The following is a 20908-nucleotide window of genomic DNA, read 5'->3' on the forward strand; positions in this document are numbered from 1 at the left end:
CTTGGGCACAGGGAAATAATCCCACGCCTAAATCCACGTGCAGGGGCTGCTGAGGAGGGCTGAGCAGGGCAGGGAATTGTGTTCTCCTTTGGATTTTGGCTGATCCTTTCTCCAGATATCTCTGTTGGCATTTTCAGCTCTACCTGATGAAGCTCTGGGAATGGCCCAGGGGCAGAGGAGGGAGCAGCGATCTCCAAGCTCCCACATGGTCAGTGTGGACATTGGTGCCTTCCCAACCATCCAGGCTGTCTTTGTGTCCCTGGCTCAGAGCCTGGGGACCAGGGACCAGCTCCTTTTCCCAGGCACTGGAGAAGTGCTGGGAGCACTGGGGAAGAGGCTGCTCCAAGCAGGGTTAATATGGATAAAGTGCTGCAGGCTCTGAGCAAACCGATGGGAGATAAAGAGAATGGATGTCAAGTGATGTGCATCTTCTAATCCTGGAAGAAATCCCTGCAGGAAAAACGAGCCTGTGGCTTTCCTCACCAACACAGGCTGTGGATAATCCAGGAGCAGATTTCACTGTCTCCAAACATTCCCCATCATGATGGATCTGGATGGTGATTTACCAGACAGTGTTTGAATTAAAGTGGCTTTCTCCTGAAGAGGATAAACACCTTTGTGTACATGTTGGAGTCTCCTGGTTTTCGTGCCTGAAAGCCCTCCACAGGTATTGAGGAAATCTTGGATCTGGAATGAGCTGGTGGAGCAGCGAGAAGGGAGGGAGAGAATAAACAGAATTTATTTATCAAAAGCCCTGAGTGCCTGCAGTGGGAATTTCTGGGATATGTGTCGGTTGTGAGAAGTGTCTAAATAGGGATTTAAGAAATGAGTTTTGGGAAGCATTGGAGGGTTCTGCATGGTCTGACTTGAGAGTGATGACTGGAATAACTTTATTCCCAGAGATGTTGCTGGCCTGGATGGCAACAGGCAAATAAAGAGGTGGTTTATATTGAAAATTTGCAGATGAAAGGAAACCAAACTCCCTCCATTCTAAGAATAAATTGGATATGTGGGTAATGTTTGAATATTTGTCTTCCACCCATTGCACAAAATGCCTTTTTCTGGAGAAGTTGTGATTGATGCTCTTGTGTGGGAGAAGCTTCCAGAAGTGCTTTCTGCATCTCCAGTTTGCCAGGGAAGTTGGTTGTGTTCGGGGCCACAGAGCACCTGCCCGTGGTTTCTGAGCACAGCAGTGGCTGCAGGAGAATCACCTTCCAGAAAAAAACAATATATCATTCAGATGCATTTGTGAGGAAATGCAGCTGTTCCTGCAGCTTTCCCAACAAAAACTAGAGGATGCTTATAAAGGGAGACAAAAATCTTGATCTTCTCTCTGCCCAGTTTTCAGACCCATCACTCTGATGTGCTTCAGCCTTTTGTGTCCCGGGGTCTGGGAGAGATGGGAAATGGGAAATGCAGTTTCCTTGGGATGTGAGCAGGGAGAGACTGGCAGCTCCAGGAGTGTCCCTCACTGTCCCTCCTCGTTGGACAGGGATCCCATGTGCTGCTGGACTCATCCCCTCCCACCCTGGAGCCCACAGATGAATTTCACTGCTGGGTTTTCATGGGAAGAGCCCCAGGTCTCCAAAATCCATCTGTTCAGGGACACCGGCTTCATTAATGCTCCCACTCTGGCTGCCTTGCAAGGCAGCTGGAAATCTGGTTTTGCTCTTTATTTAACTATGCTGATAAGAGCTTAGGGAATGCATTTATCCAAATTTGTGCAAGGAGCTGGAATGGAGAAATATTTGTTGGTAAAACACCCTACTTGGCAGTGGTGCTTTGCAAACATTAATGGAGCTGTTTGAATAAGGGAGTTTACAAACCTCTATTTGAAAATCATTTACTCCCTGACTGTGATACTGCCTTCACAAGTGGTCTGGTTCTTGCTTTTTTTTTAAAAAAAAAACCCAGATGGTTAAATATTTGTTAATGCAGTTCAATTTTATCCCAGCTCTTTCTGTGTTTACCTTTCCTCTCCGGAGCAGTTAAGTGGGAGATAACGGGAATCCCATTCAGTTCCTTGGGTTGCTGCAATATCTGAAGAGCTGAACTTCCAGAGGAGGAGTGGGAGGGCAACAATAAATGAAATTTAAGATGTATTTACTGTTCTGACAGAGTTTCAGGCTGCAGTAAAAGCCCAGGGGGTTCTAGGATATGTAGAGATGCACAGTTCTGGGCTTGGCAGCTTTGGTCCATAAAGTGCAGCAGGTATTTAGGAAATTTCTCTCCTGGGTTCTTTGCTTTCACTTCTAATGTGGCCAAATTCCTCATGGAAAAATGGGATTTGGCATAGAAATTCCTCATGGAAAAATGGGGTTTGGGATAGAAATTCCTCATGGAAAAATGGGGTTTGGGATAGAAATTCCCAGGGAAAAAATGGGGTTTGAGATAGAAATTCGTCATGAAAAAATGGGGTTTGGGATAGAAATTCCTCAGGAAAAAATGGGGTTTGGGATGGCAATTCCTCATGAAAAAATGAGGTTTGGGATAGAAATTCCTCATGGAAAAATGGGTTTGGGATAGAAATTCCTCATGGAAAAGCGAGGTTGGGAATAGTTTGTGTTCCTGGGTTGCCTCCTCCTTCCAGTAGTAGATTCTCTTTACATCTGAGAGCGGCTGCACTTGGATTTTTCAAGAATACTTGAAATAATGGGAACAACTTTAGTGCCTTGCAAGAAGAAATTGTGTAACTGAACCATCAGTAGCTTTTTTTAAAAATTTTTAATTTTTTTGTTGAATTTATTCATAAAAACCTCCTTTTCCAGCATTCTGTTTAGATGCAGTAGGAACCCTATATTTAAGTATTTATGTAAAATACGAGTTCAAATCTTGCCTTGCAATCAAGCAAACAAGGCCTAGTTGGGAATTTCAAAGGAAAAACCGAATTTTGAGTGAACTTATGTAATTTCATTTGCATATTAATGTCAGCTTAAATTTGTATGAACAAAAAAAGGAAGAAAAAAAAAAAAGAATATTAAAACAATACGAAGCCCTGAGCAGCTGCTCGAGTGCCATTTTTATCCACAGCTCCCTCGTTTTTCCCTAAACTCCAAAAGCACAAAAGAAGTTGATTTACACTGTAAATTCAGGCCGAGCAAAATCCAATTGGAGCTCACTCCAGCTCCGTTTTGATGTCAGATTCAAAAGCTCCTGCAAATTCATTTTATCTCCTCCGCTCGCCCATCTCCCGCTCGTAAATCCTGTTGAAGGAGAATAAAAATGAGCGGGGGCCTGATGGGAATTTCATGTGTGAAGTTCAAAGGAGTTTTGCACATCAGAGCCAACGTCAATCAGGGTGAGATGTGGGGAGGCAGGAGGGGAGCGCCGAGCTCCGTGGGGACCAGATCAAAGTGGGAGTCGCGGCTCTGTTTGCTCCCGCGGGATGCGCCTTCCATCCCTTCTTCATTAAAGGGAATCCAGGAGGAAGAGAGCGAGGCAGGGGGATGGGGGTGAAGGAAACAGTGTTAGAAGTGAATCTCAATGGTTTTTTATTGCCTTTAAATCCATGGAAAAAAAACCAACAAAAAAAAGCGTAATTAAATCGTAATAATTTTGGTGTGGGGTTTTTGATGAGGGTTTTCGAAGTGTTGTCACCTGGAATGTTTTGGGTGAAATCTCGAGAGGTTTTTATCTACTTTGTAGTTGTGCTCCTGGCAAAAGTGAGAGACACTGGTGAAAATCAAGGAAAGCACTGGTAAAAGTGAAGGGAGATAGCGGTGAGAATTTAGGGAGACACAGGTTAAAATGAAGGGAAACTTGGGTTAAAAGTCAAGGGAGACACAGGTAAAAATGAAGGGAAACTTGGGTTAAAAATCAGGGGAGACACTTCAAAAAATTAAGGGAAACTTGAGTTAAAAATCAAGGGAGACACTTCAAAAAATTAAGGGAAACTTGAGTTAAAAATCAGGGGAGACACAGGTAAAAATGAAGGGAAACTTGGGTTAAAAATCAGGGGACACACAGGTAAAAAATTAGGGAGAACTGCAAAAAATTAAGGGAGATGCTGGTAAAAATTAAGGGAGGCACTGGTAAAAAATAAGAGAGATACAGGTAAAAATAAAGAGAGGCATTGGTTAAAATTTAGGGAGACAGTTAAGAATTAAGGAAAACACAGGGAAAAATTAAGGAAAGCACTGGTAAAATTAAGGAAAACACTGGTAAAAATTAGGGGAAACACAGGTAAAAATTAAGGGAGACACAAGTAAGAATTAATTGAGACAGCAGTAATGGAGACATTGATAAAAATTTAAGGAGACACTGGTAAAAATTGTCCCCTCTATGTAGAGAAAAGGTGCTGAACAATGCTTCATCTATTAAAATACAAATATTTTTGATGTTTTAACTTCTTCAAAGTGAGTGATGGGAAGGGCTGTACAGTTTGAAACTTGAGTGGAATATGTGTGAGGTATAAACACGGTAGGGAAAACCAGGATTTACAGCTAAGAATACAAACATTGGTTGGAAAGGCCACTTAGAAGTGCTGGGGCTTTGGTTTTAATTGTGGCTTTAATGAGAAAGATGCTGAAATATATTAATAATGCATTCTGAATTAAACTTAGAAGCATGTGGAAAATTCTCCAGTGTCATTAAAATGATGACAAATATTGCAGTGTAGATTTGCCACAGTTCCTGGTCCTGATTTCCATTTGTGTGATGGGAGCTGCTCTCTTCTCCAGGTCCTTGTGCCATGGAACCAAAACCACTCCACTGCAAGGTGCAAAAAGTCAATTTTAAGGCAAAATCAATCTCTGAAAAGAGATTTGAGACAGACATCCCACCTAGCCCAGTCTGGGGCAGCCCTTACTCAAGGCTGGCAGATCTGGTCTTTAATTTATGGGATTTAAAACAATTCTTCATCTTTTATTTATACATTTTTTTCCCCATTAACTATATTTCCTTTTTGCTGCAAGAAGGAGGGATGGGATTGGGCTGCAGGAATTTTTTTGTTTCCTTCTTCAGCTCCACTGCAGATTATTTAGGCATCCACAAATCCTGGTGGGTAACAGTGGCTTCCTGAGAAGAGCTGAGGCCTTGGATGATTTTTGGAGCATGTTGAAGCATTTTAATGCACTAAATGAATAATGTTGGTCGCTAACAAGGCATCCTGTTACCATCACTAATAGATTTTGATGGGAGCTCTGGGACAATCCGTTTCCATCCTGAAAAGTCATTATTTTTCACTGTGGGGTTGTTCTTCAGCCTTGCTCGGAAATATTTCTGTAGGATGGAGATGTTTAATGTGCAGTTTTTTGGGTTTGCCCCAAGATAAACACGAATTTTTGTGGAAACCCATCCGTTATCAATCAATCTTAGGCTGGAGATTCTTCAGCCAACAAAAAATCAACAACACTTTTGCTCTCTTGGAAAGAGCTGTGATTTTTTTTTTTTTTTTTGAAGTGGTTACATTTTAAGGGCGATAAGAAAAGCCACAGCTCTTCATCCAAGAGCTGCATTCCTGGGAAATGTCTTTTCCTCGACAGAGAGGGCTTGGGAAGGTCTCTGGGAGGAGGTTGCCAATAATGTCAACAAACAGCTCCAGCAGAGGGGATGAGCCCGTGCAGAGCTCCAGCTTTGGCTGCTTTGGGTCTGTCAGAGCATCCCAACCTGATCTTCCAGCCTGGGGCTGGCCTCGAGGACAGACAGGAGACCTTGGTGTCCGTCTGTCCGTCCCCTTCTCGTCCTGGCTGTGCAGAGCGAGGAGATCACAGGGATGAGGGGACAAGGACGTGCAGTGACAGGACAAGGATGGCTTTAAGGCAAAGAGGGCAGGGTTAGGTGGGAAATTGGGAAGAAATTCCTCCCTGAGAAGGTGGGGAGGCCCTGGGATGGAATTCCCAGAGCAGCTGGGGCTGTCCCTGGATCCCTGGAAGTGTCCAAGGCCAGGCTGGATGGGCTTGGAGCAGCCTGGGACACTGGAAGGTGTTGGGGTGCAATGGGATGAGTTTTAAGGTTCCTTCCAACCCTTCTTGGATTCCAGAATCATCTTTTCATGCATCTTTTTCTTGTTTTTCCAGATTTGATGGGAATTTCAACACCAATGTCTTACTATGAATAGTTATTTACAGTGAAACATGAAAAAGTTGTTTACAATGTAAATATATTAATTAATAAATAATGTCTGATTGCTGATCCTCTTGTTGTCCTTCCACATCTGATGAGAATTTAAAATCTGTGTTATTATAAATAATTATTTACACCACAACATTAAAAAGCTGTGTTTCCATTGCCAATATAAGTTTGATAAATAATGTTTGATTGCTGATCCTGTTGTTGGCTTTCCAGATTCGATGGCAATTTCAACACCAACGTTTCCAGAACCATCAGCTGTGACAGACTCTCAACCACTGTCAACAGCAGAGCCTTCAATCCTGGACGTGACTTAAATTCTGGTGAGCAGCACACTTCTACTTTGGGGTTTTTTTCCTTCTGTTGTAGGGGTTTTTCTCCCATTAGACTCGAACATTTCCTTGGCACAGAGAATTTGCATTGATTGCCATAGCAACAAGCTTTTATTTCTCCTTGCAAGTGTCACACTGCTCTTAATTTGAGATTTCATGATTGAAAGCTGATACCTAAAGTAATGCCCTTAGTCTGAGTACTTTATAAAAATGTCATGAAGGTTTTATTCCAGCCTGCCGTGGATAATTTTGTTGTGGTTTCTACACTTTTTATTTCTTCCTTTTTTTATTTTATTTTTATTTTTTTCCTAAGGTTTTCTCCTTCCTGGGCCTGTCTGCTTTGGCATCAGCAGTGTCAGGGGCCACACAGGGAAGTTTCTCTGATCTTCTTAGCTGAGTTCAGCTCATGTGAGGCTGCCTTTGCAGTGATAGGCAAAAACTACCAAATGTGAGGGCATCCTAAAATATTTCCTGTCTTTGTCTTGTCAGGGAATTTTCTCCACACATTTAAGGGCTTCGAGATATGCTTAGAATCAAAATACACACAACTTATCCCTGAAAAATTCAGCTCTTGGGCCTCTGCTGCAGCAAGGTTTTCTTCTTTTTCTGCATCCTAATCAGGGTGGATTAATACAGGGATTTCAGTTGGGTTTAGCCAGACTTTGGTGTGGCTGTTCCTTCTGACTTTTCAACTTTTTATGGTGCTCAGTGTCGTAAATTAGAGAACGTTAATAGACTTTGGTTGTGGATTTCATTTTGGGGAGGTGCTGTTTGTTCATTCTTTTGGGGGAATAATGCAGATTGGGGATTTATTTTATTTTCACTTTCAGAGGTCTTTTGGAATAAAATGTTGATTTATTTTATTAACTTGGCTGATGAAATGGCAGCCCTGCCATTCCACCCTCACCATCTCGCAACAAACAGGGGGAAAGAACCCCACATTTTTATAAAATCCTTTACTGTTTCTCTTCTTACAGCTTTGCTTTCTGGATTTCTAATGAAATATAAAAATGAGCAGTCCCCATAGATCCTTTTCCATCCCATCCATTGTATCCCACATCTTGGATGCAGGTGCTGGCCAGGCTGATTTCCTGACACTCCATGATTTGTGTGGTGTTTTCCATCCTAAAGCCAGGCACTCTTTGTTCACTCACTGTGATTTGCTGAGCTTTGTTTTACTCATCTCTTTATTAAAAAAAAAAACAAAAAAAACAAACCCAAACAACTCATTAAAATAATGTTTAAATCACATGCAGTTGTTAATTAATCAGAATAATTTTTGAAGGCAAGTTTAGAGTCACTGTTGCAAGAGCAAAGCGTGGAATGAATCACTTCATGGCTTTTAATTAAATTAAATAAAAATCTTTTTCTGCTGCAGAAGTTGGAGGTTAAAAAAGTATTCAAGAAATATTCCTTACTTTTGAGTGATGGAAAGCAAATAAATTGCAGTTTCTTGTAAACATAATTTAAATTTCTGGTTTGAATTCTCAGAGAAATAAAGGTTCCTGCTGTCCTGGCTCAGCAGTGAGGCTCAAGTGCCTCCTCTTCCCTTGCCTCTGGCTTGAAAGATTCCTGATGAAAGGAGAACCTTCAAAACATGGCATTGGCAGGAAAGGGCAGCAGGAGAGGAGAGGGAATTGAGGGAGAGTAAGAACAGGAGTTTATTGACAGCAGAGTCTCCTCTGGCTCTCCTGGTACAGAAACAGCCTTGGGGGGAGGTTGTGATTGGGTTTTGATTAGGGAGGAGATGTCTGTAAGAGAGAATTGGGATGGAAAGAGTGGATTGAGGCAGGAAAATGGATGGAAATGGTTAATTTGAGAAACAGAAGTTGGTACTGGGTGCACACCTAGTGAGGAGAGAAGTTTTGTGTAGGTGAGGTCCAAGGAATATCCTTGGTCCTTGTTGTGTTTGAAAGTCTGGGAGATCAGTCACAGGTGGGGTTGGGTAGGAAGGACCTGAAATCCCATCTCAGCCCAGCCCAGCCATGGCAGGGACAGCTCCACTGTCCCAGGCTGCTCCAAACCCATCCAGCCTGGCCTGGGACACTGCCAGGGATCCAGGGACAGCCCAGCTGGGATTGGTGACAGTTCCACCTTCCCATCCCCGCTCCTCATCTCAGCCCCAGGAGCTCCAGCCCCAGTGACCCCTGGGGACACTCAGGGGGGTCAGCAGGGCCCTGCTGCAGTGGGGCTGGACACGACCCACGGCCGGAGCGGTGTGGGGCTGCGGGAGCTCGGGGATAAACTGGGATAAACTGGGATAAACTGGGTGTGGGGAGCCTTTGGGTGCTGTGTTGGTGCTGTCTGTAGCACTTGGTGGTGGAGCCATGGGCTGGGACCTCCAGAGAATCCCTTTGTGTCCAAAGGAATTCCTGGGCTGGGACAAGACTTGCCTTGGGATAGAAATGGAGTGGGAAGAGGTTTTGGTTAGAAGGATGAAGCGCTCTCAGCTCAGCTCCCAGCTGGGGAGATGCTGTCACCTCATAAATGGGGTTTAAAAGCACTAATTAGTGTATCTGTGTCTTAAAACTTTGCATTTTCTCTAGGACCACTTACCTTAGAGGGTACACTCAGGGCACAGCCCTTGGTGTGCACAGGAGCCAATTTTCAATGACTCCATCAATGCTCACATTAAACTAAACCCACCTCTGAAAGAAGACAGGGTTCAAATACAAAAAAAACAACCTCCCCATATCCCATAATTTCCTTTTCTTCTCTCATAAGTGTCCTCATGCAGAGCTGGGGAGGGATATCTGTTACACCTTGGGTTTAGGCTCTACCTTTGCCTCACTTATTTTTATGCTTTAAAAATACATTTTTATTGTGTTTGATGCATCTGGGTGTTCTCATCGTTGTCTTCCTGAGTGAGTTTTTCGTTTCATTCTGAAGGTAAAAGGCAAAATTCCCATGAGTATCGTCCCTTTTCCCACAGGAGTTCTGCAGTTTAAATAATCCTGCCTATAAAAAGCTCCTGGCAAAACATAAATTTCAGCTCTGCTCTGCTCGACCTCGAGCTCAGCTCTGGAAATGTTAATCTTGGCCCAGAGTAAAAAGTGGGATCAGAGTGGTGAAGTTGGAGGTGTTGGAAAGGAACGGAATTTGCACCGCAGGCTCCGGCAAAGCCACAGGAACAGAGCCTGGGAGAGCCCTCAGGGGCAGCAACCCCAAATTCCACCCTGAGCACGGTGTTAAAAAGGGTGAGGGAGCTCATGAAACTTTAAAATCTGTTTTTTCCAGTATTATTTGAATTATTTTTTCGTTAAAATAAACATTAATCTGAGGGGAGGGAGAAAGAAATAGATGTGTCTCTTCTCAGCTTTAAAAAAAAACCACTTTTACCACTGTTTTTCTCTTGATATTAGGTGGCTTTTTAAATTATTTTTAGTGTCTTGAAAAGATTTTGTTTTATCTTGCTTGGAGTTTTGCATCTGGATTACTTTTAGCCATTACTACAAAATAGATAAGGAGAAAGTCTTTATTCTCCAGATGGAGACACAGGCTTTGGGCAGTTAGATGAAGAGATCTGTCCTCACCACTCTGAATAGTCCTTTATTTATTAAATCTTCCCCAGAGCCAGTGCATTATGTTATCAGATTCCTTTGGAGGGGATTTTTTTTTTTTGCCTTTTGAATAAACAGGGAACCAGTAAATCTTTCTCCTTCTCATCCTTCAAAGTGCTGAAATGTCTGTTCCACGTCAGGCAGCTTTGGCAGAGTGCTCCTCCCCAGAAATATGCAGAGATGGCACCAAACTGCCCAATAAATTTGGTCTGTTTTATTCGAGGTGTTGATCATTTCAAATCTTAGAATCATAAAATATCTGGAGTTGGAAGGGATCAAGTCCAGAATGTGAAATGTTCCTTAAATTGCTGTATTTTAAACCGATTTTGGGCTGAGTTAAAGTGCTTGGGAGGTATTTGAGCAGAAGAGTTCCTCCTTCCAAATCCTTTTAACAGAGGAATCTGGTCCCATTCCTTAAAATGAAAAGTTTTTTTTACTTCTTTTCCCTTCAGAGTCCTAAGGATTGAGCAGGGCTCAGTCCTGGCTCACGCCACCAGCAGAATGTTAATTGTGGCTGAACTGCAGAGCTTTTATTCCTGATGACAACACAGGAGCTGGAATTGGGTTTGACTTGGGAAATCCTGGATCAGATCTGTCTGCAGAGTTACAGGATGTCTTCACTTGTTCAATAAACACATTTCTTGGTGCTGTTTCTTCACCATGAGGGTTTTTAATGGAGAGACTTGTCAGAGGAGAACTGAAAATTAAACTTCCCTGGTTTTTGTGGGATGAGATCCGAGGTTGGCAGCTCAGCAATTGCAATGCTAAAGAGGAGGGCTGTAAGAAACCCTTTTATAACGAGCAATTATGTTCAGTAGTTCCTTTTTTCTTTCCCCTGACTGTTTGTGCTGTTCTTTGAAGATTAATTAGTTAATGATTTGGCTGTGCTTTGAAGATGTAAAGTGGTATCTAGAAGTGCTAAGTGTTATCATATCGCATTCCCTTTGAAGTTTTATAAACTCTATCACACAGGGCTTTCTTCCTAAAAGTCCTTTTTGCCTTGTGAGATATTTATAATTAGAGAGAATGATCATTTCAAATGCTGTCATGTTAATAGTTTCCAACTTTTCCAGTCTGCAGGAGGATTTGGGGTCAGATATTGCTGCAGGGGAAGTGGAGGGACAGAAGTTTTGGAGTGACTTGGCAATGCCACCTCACAGGCAGATGATTATTCCCAGTCTGCATCCAGAATTAAGGGATCAGCTTTTATTTGATGGAATAACCTGTCCAGGGACTCGTTTTGCTGGGAGGAGGAGGAGGTGGGAATAAACTACAGGCACTAAAAAGTTTTGGGTAAGTGAGGTTTAGGCTAAAAAAAAAATCATCTACTGTGTGTCCTGGCAAGGAGCAAGAATTGAGGAAATATCTGCAGGGCATTCTTACGGCTTGAGTGGATGGAAAATGTGTTTAAAGAGAAAAAGTCTGGATTTTTCAGCCATGGCTTATCTGCAGGGAGATTTGTCTGCTGTGGTCATAGGAAAAAGAAAAAAAAATGGGGGAAAAAAAGCAGAGTTAGGATAAAATTGGTGATCTCTGGGGAGGGAGGAAACATGAGCACAACTGTGTGAAAAGAAAGAACAGCAGAGCTTGAGTTTCAAAACCAATTGTTGTATGAGGAAAATGAACACTTTTAAATCTACATACTCTCGTGGGGAAATAAATACAGCTCGTGGCCTTGCAGGAATGAGAAGTTTATCTTTCATATAGCAAGGATTAAAAAAGCCAAAGCCTTTAAATTATAAACTCCTTTATTGTAATGTTGTTGGTAAAATGAGACTGGACAAGTTATTTCATCCAGGCTTTAACTGAGTGTTCACATGTCAACTTTGAAATGACATTTTCAAATTTTGAAATGACATTTTTCAAATTTTTCAAATTGACATTTTTCAAAAACTTCAACAGCAGAAATTCAACTTCTTTATACAAAACAACTTCGCTCCCAGAACGAAGAAATTGGGGTAGCTGGGCATAAAAAGAAGGATTTAAATGATTTATAGACTCACAGCCCTTCTGCCTGCAGGAGGAAGCAGCAGTTCAGAGAAAAAATTGATTTTGAAGGGGAATGATGAATCTCTGGTAGTCCCTGGTCCATCAAGGCAGGGAATTGTTCTCATTTCTGCACAGAACTCAGCAGTCCCAGCCCAGCATCCCAGTGGGATTTGTAGGCACTGTGGGAAGTGTAAAATACTGTGGCAAAGAGGAGTGGGGAAAGGCCAGGACAGTGGTTTTTGCAGGGTAATTACACTGAGCTGGATGTGGAGGGAACATCGTGGCCACAGCCAGTCTGGGAAACTTGAGTAAGTGCTAAAGTGTGGAGGGTGTGGGGCTCAGACCATCCTCGGTGTGGCTGTTTGGGTGTAGAGTGTCTGGCTAAGGTTTGAATGTGCCCTGCAGTCCTTTCCAACCCAAATATTGGAATATTTGATAATGAAGGAGACGCAGGAGATGAAACTGATCTGTGTTCAGTGCCAGTCCTGAGCAAATGCTGAAGGGAAATGCTGAGCAAAAGGTGAAATCAGAGCCCCCCTCTGCCAGTTCTTTTTGACAACATGAAAGGAGAAATGGCAAAGATATATTTTGGTATTTTTTTTTCCCCTGCATTTTAAGTTGCTGTGATCCACTTTATTTGCTAGGTGAAAACTAAAGATTTCGAATATCCAGATTTTATTTTCAGTCTGCTGCAAGCAGAGAGGATGTTCTGTCCTGAGTGGAAAATAATCCTGTTCCTGCTGTGGTGCTTTAGGAGGGGTTTGTGCCTCCCATGCTAATGATTTCCCATTCCCTCTCTCCTGGGAGCATTTCCCTTTTGTTTTAAAGGACTCAGATCAGTGAGATCAGTGGTGGGGCAGAGCTGGTGATTCCATGGATGAAAATCCTGAGTCTCTCCAGGCTGGAGGGAGAGCAGACGAGGTCCATGGGGCATTTCCACTGCTCTAGGAGGCTGAAATCCCAATGCCAGTGGGATCTGTTCCTTCCCTGAGTCCATGGGATCTGTTCCTTCCCTGAGTCCATGGGATCTGTTCCCTTCCCCCTGTGCCCATGGGATCTGTTCCTTCCCTGAGTCCATGGGATCTGTTCCTTCCCTGAGTCCATGGGATCTGTTCCTTTCCCTGGCAACAGGTTGGTTATGAAGCTGTGAGCACCAAACCTGTTTAATATTTCGGAGTTATTCCACCAAAAACCCCAGGATTTTTTAACAAGGAGGCTTTTCCCTTTATGGAAGGGATGGTGACAGTGTATTTATTATTACATGGAGATGTAGGGGTATATATCTATTATATAAAATTGCTTTAATCTCTTCCTTCCTCACTCTGGCCTTGCCTTCCTGGGACCTGGGTCTGATTCAGAGATTCAGGAACTGTCATCACACATTAAACAAAACCTGTCCAATCCAGTGCTGAGTTTCCAGAAGACTTGAACTGTTTGCAAATCAGTTTGACCAGTGTGTTTTACCTGTCCTGAGCAGAGCAGTTTGTGTTTCATGTTGGGCCCTGGTTGTTCTTCTCCAAACTCCACCAGAGAGGCCCTGAGTAACAAAACCTCCGGGTCTGGGCTGCCTTTGTAACTCTGCTTGATTTTCCCTTTCCTCCCTGCAGTCCTTGCTGATAACCTGAAGTCTAACCCAGGAATTAAGTGGCAATATTTCAGCTCAGAAGAAGGGATTTTCACCGTGTTCCCAGCCCACAAGTTCCGGTGCAAAGGCAGCTACGAACACCGCAGCAGGTAGGATTTACCTCCTTCCAATTTCCTGGGAAAAGCATTAATTCCTCAAGCCCCGATTTCCTTCAGTGTTGTCCTTTGCCAAGCTGACAACATTCATGAGTAACTTCTAATGGAGTCCCTTGGGTGTTTTTAAAGCACCACTTTTCACTTCTAAGAAACTCAACTGAAATTCCAAACAGGTTCCTCACCTCTCCCAAATTAAATCAGCTGTGAACAGCAGTGACTTGGAAGTTGTGGGTCAGCCTGCAGGCAAAACCTGACTTACATTTGACTCATACTTGACCCCTGTTAATAAAGCAGTGAACACACACTCTGCAGATTTGGCAGGTGCATCACTTTGGGGAGGGAGGGGAAGGATGAGAGACTGGGAAGGGCACGTGGGTAAGAACATTTTTTCCCAGGTTCAGGTGGGACATCATGGATGGTAGGGAAGCAGCAGTGCAAATTTCCTTCCACTAAAATAAACAAAATAAAAATAAAGCATCAGCTAGGGGGGCAGGGTTTCCTGCACAGGGATTTCTGTTCTCTAGACATGAAGCCAAGAATTTGAGGTCCAGTGTCTTTCCCTGCTTTTTCTGTCAGTCCCATGGGATTGATGAAGGCTCAAGGGTGGGGAGGTACAGTGGCTTTAATATGTCTGGTCACACATTAATTAATTGTACCAGTTAATCACATCCAGGAACTTTTTGGGGACACTAAGGAGAGTTTGGTTTCTTGTCAGGGTTGAGCAATCCAAAGTTCACTGATGGTATCTTCGGTGTGTCATCAAAGCACAAAGTTCTGAGCTTGGCTGGGTTTTCTGGGCCTGGGAAAGGTGTGGTCTGAGGAGGTGAGAGCTGGGGGTGCCCCAGTCCTGCCCAGAACTTGGTCACTGAAACCATCAGTGATTTTATCCAAATCTCTTAGTCTGGGCCATAGTTCCTCTGTGCCTAAATAAGGGGTATCATTTTGGTAATATTTACTTCAGAGGGTAGTTTGGGTGAATTAATTAGTTAATGCTTCAGTGCTTTGAAGATCAAAGCCCAGTTTCAGGTATTAATCCAGGGCAGAGCTGCAGGCTGTTTTACAGCTGAGAACTGATTTGTGCCAGTTGTTTACTGCAGTGCCTTGTCTCAAATCTTCTGCATTTCCTTTCCTCTTAATAAGATTTCTCTGTCTGCCTTTGATATAATAAAATTTAGATCCCAGAATTCTCATTTGACTGTAACTGGTTTTGTGTCTGGACTAAAGAGGAAAGAGAATCTTGCCATTTTATTTTAATCCTTCCTCCGTGCTGAGGATCTTCCTAATTTATTCCAGGCTGAAACCTTGACATGAGAGCTTGTGAACTCTTTCACAAATCTCTCAATACTGAGCTGGTTGTGAAAACACTTCCCTGAAAACAAGTTTTCTGGTGTTAGCACAGCCCCATGGCAGCACTGAGAGTCCTCACTGGTGTTTGCTCACTTTGGGATGTAAAACTGGGCAGATCCAAGGGCTTGTGGAGCATGACTTGGCTGAGAGTCATCCCAGGGCAGCCTGCCTTGGCCAGGAGCCTTTTTACAGCAGCCCAAACACCCTGGGCTGATCAACTCCCTGCTGCTGCACAGGTTTTTACTTGTCATGGGCACATCCCTATTGTTGCACTCAGTTCACGTGTGGGTGAAGTTCCCAGCAGGCAGGATTTACCAGGAGGCATTTCTCACTTCATTCAAACCTTGGTGTGAACTGCTGCAGTGATCCCAAACCAAGCAACAAGCTTTATTCCTGAAAGCTCTTGCTGTGACAGCGAGAAGAACCTGGTTTAGGTTAAAACATTCAGAAAGTGAGAGGCAATTGTGCACGTTCAGATTCTCAGCTGGCCTTTCCTGATGCAAGTTTTCTTAAGGGGGAAAAAAAATCCCTGGTATAATTCATTGTTTCTTCCTGGTTGTTTGCTTGGGTGTTTTAATTCCTGCCTGTTTCCACTTTGGGAGCGTTTCAGTGGATGACAGGGTGCCTGATGAATGATGGTGCTTTGGCTTTTGTCCCTCCTCAGGCCCGTCTACGTCTCGACCGTTCGCCCTCAGTCCAAGCACATCGTGGTCATCGTGGACCACGGGGCCTCTGTGTCAGAGACACAGCTCCAGATTGCCAAGGATGCTGCCCAGGTCATCCTCAGCTCCATCGATGAGCACGACAAGGTGAGCTTTCCCCAGGCAAGGAGCAGCTTTCCCTGGGATTTTGGTTCTCACCCAAAGCGCTGTTTTCAGCCCGCGGACTCCTGCGGATCTGGGAGCTGCCGTGACAGAGCCTTCAGCTCACTCTTGGAACTTTTCTGCCTCAGGGGAGACATTTGGGGATCTGCAGGCTGGGAAAAGCATTAAATCCCACTGATCTAAGGCAAAACCTGAGCAATCTTTAAAGGCTTATCCATCTCAGCAGATATTTCAGTGATGGTCAACAGGAGGAGGAGCCACGCTCCAAACATGACTCCTTCTCTCACCCTAGACTGCTTTGAGCAGCTCATTTCACCTCTGAACCTCTCTTTTTGTCTTATGAAAGTGGAAATTATTTATTCTCCTGCAGTACTGGGGTGAGCTGAAGCATAATTAGTGTTTGGAAGATTCACAGATAATTATGGTGGCAGCAAAGGGCTGAGAAATCTGGGTTTGATTTCTTCCTGTCATTTGACAGTGAAAAAATCACTTAACCTGTAATTTTTTTCAGTAGAGACAACCAGAAACCCATAAGATGCTTCTGTAAGAAGTCTCCATTTTGGTCTTAACTTTTAGTAACTCTCTACTGGTGAGACCTTTATCAGTCTCTCTGCTTGGGTTTTCTTTTGTGAGTAGGAAGAGTTTCAGTTGAATTGAAGAAAACAGATGATAATCTTTTGCCTTAAGTATTCTCATGAATAGTATGAGAAAACCACTTGTAACTTTGTGCTTTTGTAGAGATTTAATGTGGTAAAGCAATCTTACAGTTCAGCAGGATTAACAGCACTTAAATTTAAGTGTCAGAAGGGTTTTTGTTGGAATAGAGAATACATTTAAGACACCTATTCCTTGGTCAGTAGCTCAGTGGGTACAGAACCTGTTACACAGGTATCTAATTACTGCTTAATTCTGTGATTGTCTTGCCTCAGTCTTGCTCCCTAATGAAGTTTGTCACTCAGTTAATGAGCCTGCTGTGTTAGATGTCATTAAGGCATAGTGGTAACACTTGCATTAACTTATTTACAGGAAAAGCTGATGTCAGAGTGGTCTTGCTTTGACTGAAACGTTAAAACAACAAAAAGCTTTGCAGGGAGGGGTCCTTAGAGGGGTTATTTTTTTTTTCATTTCTCTGGGCTCTCCAGGCTTTCCTGAAAATGCTCTCTGCTGATTTCCCTGTCAGTTCTCACTCAGGCTCTGCCCAGAGCAGTGCATTACCCATTGTGAGGGAGCAGAGTGACTCCTCTGAGAACCAAATACCAAAATCTCTTTTCCTCAAACTCCCCACAATCCCTTTGAAATTCAACAGATTTATGCCTGAAGCATTTCTTTCCCCACAATCCACTTTGAAACCCATGGGATCTGCTCAGCTGGCTTCTCCCTGTGTGGTGTGTCTGGGTGTGCAGAGAGCCCTCCAGGGGAGGTGATCCCATGGAATCTCTCTCTTCCCTTCAGATCTCGGTGCTGACGGTGGCGGACGCGGTGCGGACGTGCTCCCTGGACCAGTGCTACAAGACCTTCCTGTCCCCTGCCACCAGCGAGACCAAGAGGAAGATGTCCACCTTTGTCAGCAGCATCAAAGCCTCTGACAGCTCCACACAGCACGCCCTGGGATTCCAAAAAGCTTTCCAGCTCCTCCGGAACACCAACAACGGCACCAGGCTCCAAGGAAGTAAGCCAGCCTCTTGTGCAAGCCTGCTTATTTCAGCCAACGTTTTCTTATTTCACATTCTCACTTCGGTAGAGGCCAAGGGAGTGGAGTGTGTTGAATATTAACAAAAATGTGCTCTGTCCCCTGTATTTTTATTTTAGGGAGCGATTCCTTGGGCTGCAATCCGCGTGAGGGATTGCTGGATGTGTCCTTTCCCTTCTCGTTTGTGTCACTTGCTGCCTTGCCTTTCTGTTGAACTGAAAGAGGAAAATGCAGGATTGATCTGTGTGATAGCTGAGTTATTTCCCCAGTCTGTATGGGGGAGCTTTTCCAGGAAAATTGCAGCTTCTGCAGGTTCATTTAATGATTGCTGGTTCATTTGCATATGGATGATGTGCCTGATTGGAATCCTGGGGAAGCAGCCCTTGCTTCCCAGGGAAATGGCTCTTTTGAGAATACCAATTATGGGTGATGTTTTGTGGAACACAAAGCTGTCCTGGCAAAATCTTCCTTCACCTCAGAACACCCCCCCTGAACTCTGGGTGCTCATTATGAACTTTATCCCTCCCCTTCCCAAGATTTGGGTTTTTTCTGGGCGTTTTTTGTAATGAGGATGTGGTGAAAGACATGGAAAAGATGGATGTGAAATTGAGGAAGCTGTGGAAGGTGAATTCTGCACTCTGAGTGCTCCTCAGATTTGAGGAACAGCAGCGGTGCCGTGGCAGGGTGGAGGGAACAGCCCCTCTCCATGGGGATACTGGGATTATGTAACACAATTCCCACAGCCTGGCCCTGTGCCTGCTCCAGGGAGAGCAGATCCTGCAGTGTCCCAGAGAGCTCAGAGGCTGACCAGGACCAGAGAGACAGGACAAGTCCAGGAATTGAAGTGCTTTGGAAAGAATGAGGAAATACCCTCGCATTCCTTGGGTTTATGGGATGGTGCTTTTGCTACCAAAGGTTCAGCCCATTCCTGAGCTTCAGGCCACTGGCACAGGGAGCCTTTGTGTGACTGGACAAAGGATGAGGTTGGCAAGGGCAGGATTTACCATCCTCTGCCAAAATGATGATGGGGAGCAACTCCAGCAAATGCAAAATAAGCAATGCAGCTGGCTGGGATGAATTTGTCACCAGGAATTATTCCAAGAACATCAGCTGAGGAGTCTTTGAGCATCCTCCTGCATATTCCCCATTCCTGGAAGTGTCCAAGGCCAGCTTGGACAGGGCTTGGAGCAATCTGGGAAGTGGGAAGTGTCCCTGCCCATGGCAAGGGTGGGATGAGAAGGGCTTTAAGGTCCCTCCCAACCCAAACCATTCCAGGATTCCATGATTTTGTGTTTGGCACTGTTTTCTACTATCACCAGAAGTTTTGGCATATCCATACTTTACTAGGTTTCATATGAAACAACCCTTTTGGGGCACAAGCACAGAAAGTGAAAATGCAAATGTTTGGATTTAGGTTTTCTCTACATGTGGAAGATTGTGAAGATCTAAAGTGTTTATAAGGAATTTCAGAATTCCTGGTGTGAGACACAATAGGTTTGAGAAGAGGATGTTTATAAAACATGTCTCATTTTCTTGTAAATACTCTTTTCATCTTTTTTTAAAAAAAACAAACAAACCCACAAAAAAAAAAAACCACCTCCTTCATTTCACTGTTAATTTTCTAACATCCTGTTCCCAGAGAACAATGTGTGGGTGTGTCAGGGAAGCTGTTGAGATACAGCCTCAATCCCAAATTCACACTGGCAAATCCAGAAGGGAACTGCTGGTGTGAGATGGGAGAGCTGTGCTGTTCATCTGGATTTTCTGCTTCAGTTCCTACTGCAGTCCTGCTCAGCAGATCCTCATCCCCAAAGGTGACAAAATGTTCCAAAAGCTGCTTGCTCTGGTCCCTGATGCAGATTTAGGACTGGCTCTTGTCAGTGCATCCAGGCTGCAGCACCATGGCTGGCTGCAGATAGAATATCCCTGCTGTAGCCTTGGAAACACAGCAACAGTTGTCCTTAAACTTCACCCAAAGCTGCTTTAATACCTGGCTTTGCTCTTTTTCCTACTTTTAGCCCTTACAAAAAACTAAGGTAGAAATTCCCCCAAATTAACAGCACTTCCTGTTTGTGTCAAAATCTGGTTCTGACTGAAATTCTGGTCAAGTCATGAGGACAAAATGTGCAGGTCAAAGCATTGATACCTATTTAATAAACCAGTACAGCAAATCCACCAAAAATCCAGGTGAAACAAGAAAGTTGGGATGTGGCCACGTCAGCCCAGCGCTCTGGGTTTACTCTGTGTTCATTATAAACACAAACCACTCTCAATCCTGAGATAAATGTGATGGGGCAGGCTGGGGAGTAAGCACAGGACTGTGAATTGTTGTGTTCAAAGGCTTTGGGGCAGGGCTTTGGCCAGGAACATCCTCAGCCTGAAAAACGTGTTCCAGGGAAAGTATCAGGGGCCAGGTGACGTTCCCAAGCTTTCTGCTCTGCCCTGCTCCATGGGAGGGCAGCTTGTGCAGCTCCATGCCTTAGGATTGCAGGATGGAAGGAGAACAGAGGGGCAGGAGATGAAAAGTGCAGGTTTTTACCTTGTGGAGCCTTTTCCATGGAATTGGAGCAGCTGCTCCAGGAGCTGGATCTGTGTGTTCCTGCCTGGAGGCAGCCAAGCTCCTCAGCCTGGAGGTGAGAAGGATCCAGGGAGGCCGAAGTGCCAGGAGAGCTGGGGAGGGATTTGGGACAAGGGATGGAGGGACAGGACCCAGGGAATGGCTCCCAGTGCCAGAGGAAGAGTTAGATGGGATCTTGGGGAGGAGTTGTTCCCTGGGAAGGTGAGGAGGCCCTGGCACAGTGTGCCCAGAGCAGCTGGGGCTCCCCCTGGATCCCTGGAAGTGCCCAAGGCCAGGCTGGAGAGGGCTTGGAGCAGCCTGGGACAGTGGAAGGTGGGACTGGATGGGGTTTAAGGTCCTTTCCAACCCAAACCATTCCATGACTCCAGAGGCAGAAGGTGCCTGTGGGGTTTGCTCAGGAGAAGAAGCCCCAGTGCTCCCGGGTGGCCGACAGGCACCAAACCAAACAGGAGTTTGCTGAGTGCCAAGAGAGCAGCCTGAACACCAGAGGCTGGAATCCATGTGGCTGCAGTGTGTTTGTCCCCTGGAGATGCTGGGGATCCCTGGATGAAGCTGCTGTGAGCAGATTTCAGGGCTCTCACCCGAATTCAAACCTTTGTGCTGTGTCTGTGATTGTGTTTCAGATACTGACATGGTCATCATTTATCTCTCGGCCGGGATCACATCAAAAGACTCCTCAGAAGATGATAAAAAAGCCACTCTGCGTGTCATCAACGAAGAAAACAGCTTCCTCAATAACTCAGTGATGATCCTCACTTATGCCCTCATGAATGGTGAGA

The 20908-nt window shown here is 44.4% G+C and overlaps 1 protein-coding gene across 3 annotated transcripts in view; it reads left to right on the forward strand.

Annotated features, from left to right (window-relative positions):
- CACHD1 (cache domain containing 1) overlaps positions 1-20908 on the forward strand; it is an 85075-nt gene that overhangs the window by 40140 nt on the left and 24027 nt on the right. For all 3 annotated transcript variants that reach the window (XR_015273682.1, XM_086841592.1, XM_086841593.1), the window contains exons 4-8: positions 6286-6392; positions 13558-13684; positions 15702-15846; positions 17314-17530; positions 20753-20902. Coding sequence is in view for 2 of the 3 variants with exons in the window: in XM_086841592.1 (XP_086697718.1) it covers positions 6286-6392; positions 13558-13684; positions 15702-15846; positions 17314-17530; positions 20753-20902 (746 nt within the window). In the remaining variant the exon portion in view is untranslated. The remainder of the gene's footprint in view (positions 1-6285; positions 6393-13557; positions 13685-15701; positions 15847-17313; positions 17531-20752; positions 20903-20908) is intronic.

The sequence above is a fragment of the Cyanistes caeruleus genome, chromosome 9, assembly GCF_971803275.1.
Source record: "Cyanistes caeruleus chromosome 9, bCyaCae1.hap1.1, whole genome shotgun sequence".
NCBI classification, from domain to species: domain Eukaryota; kingdom Metazoa; phylum Chordata; class Aves; order Passeriformes; family Paridae; genus Cyanistes; species Cyanistes caeruleus.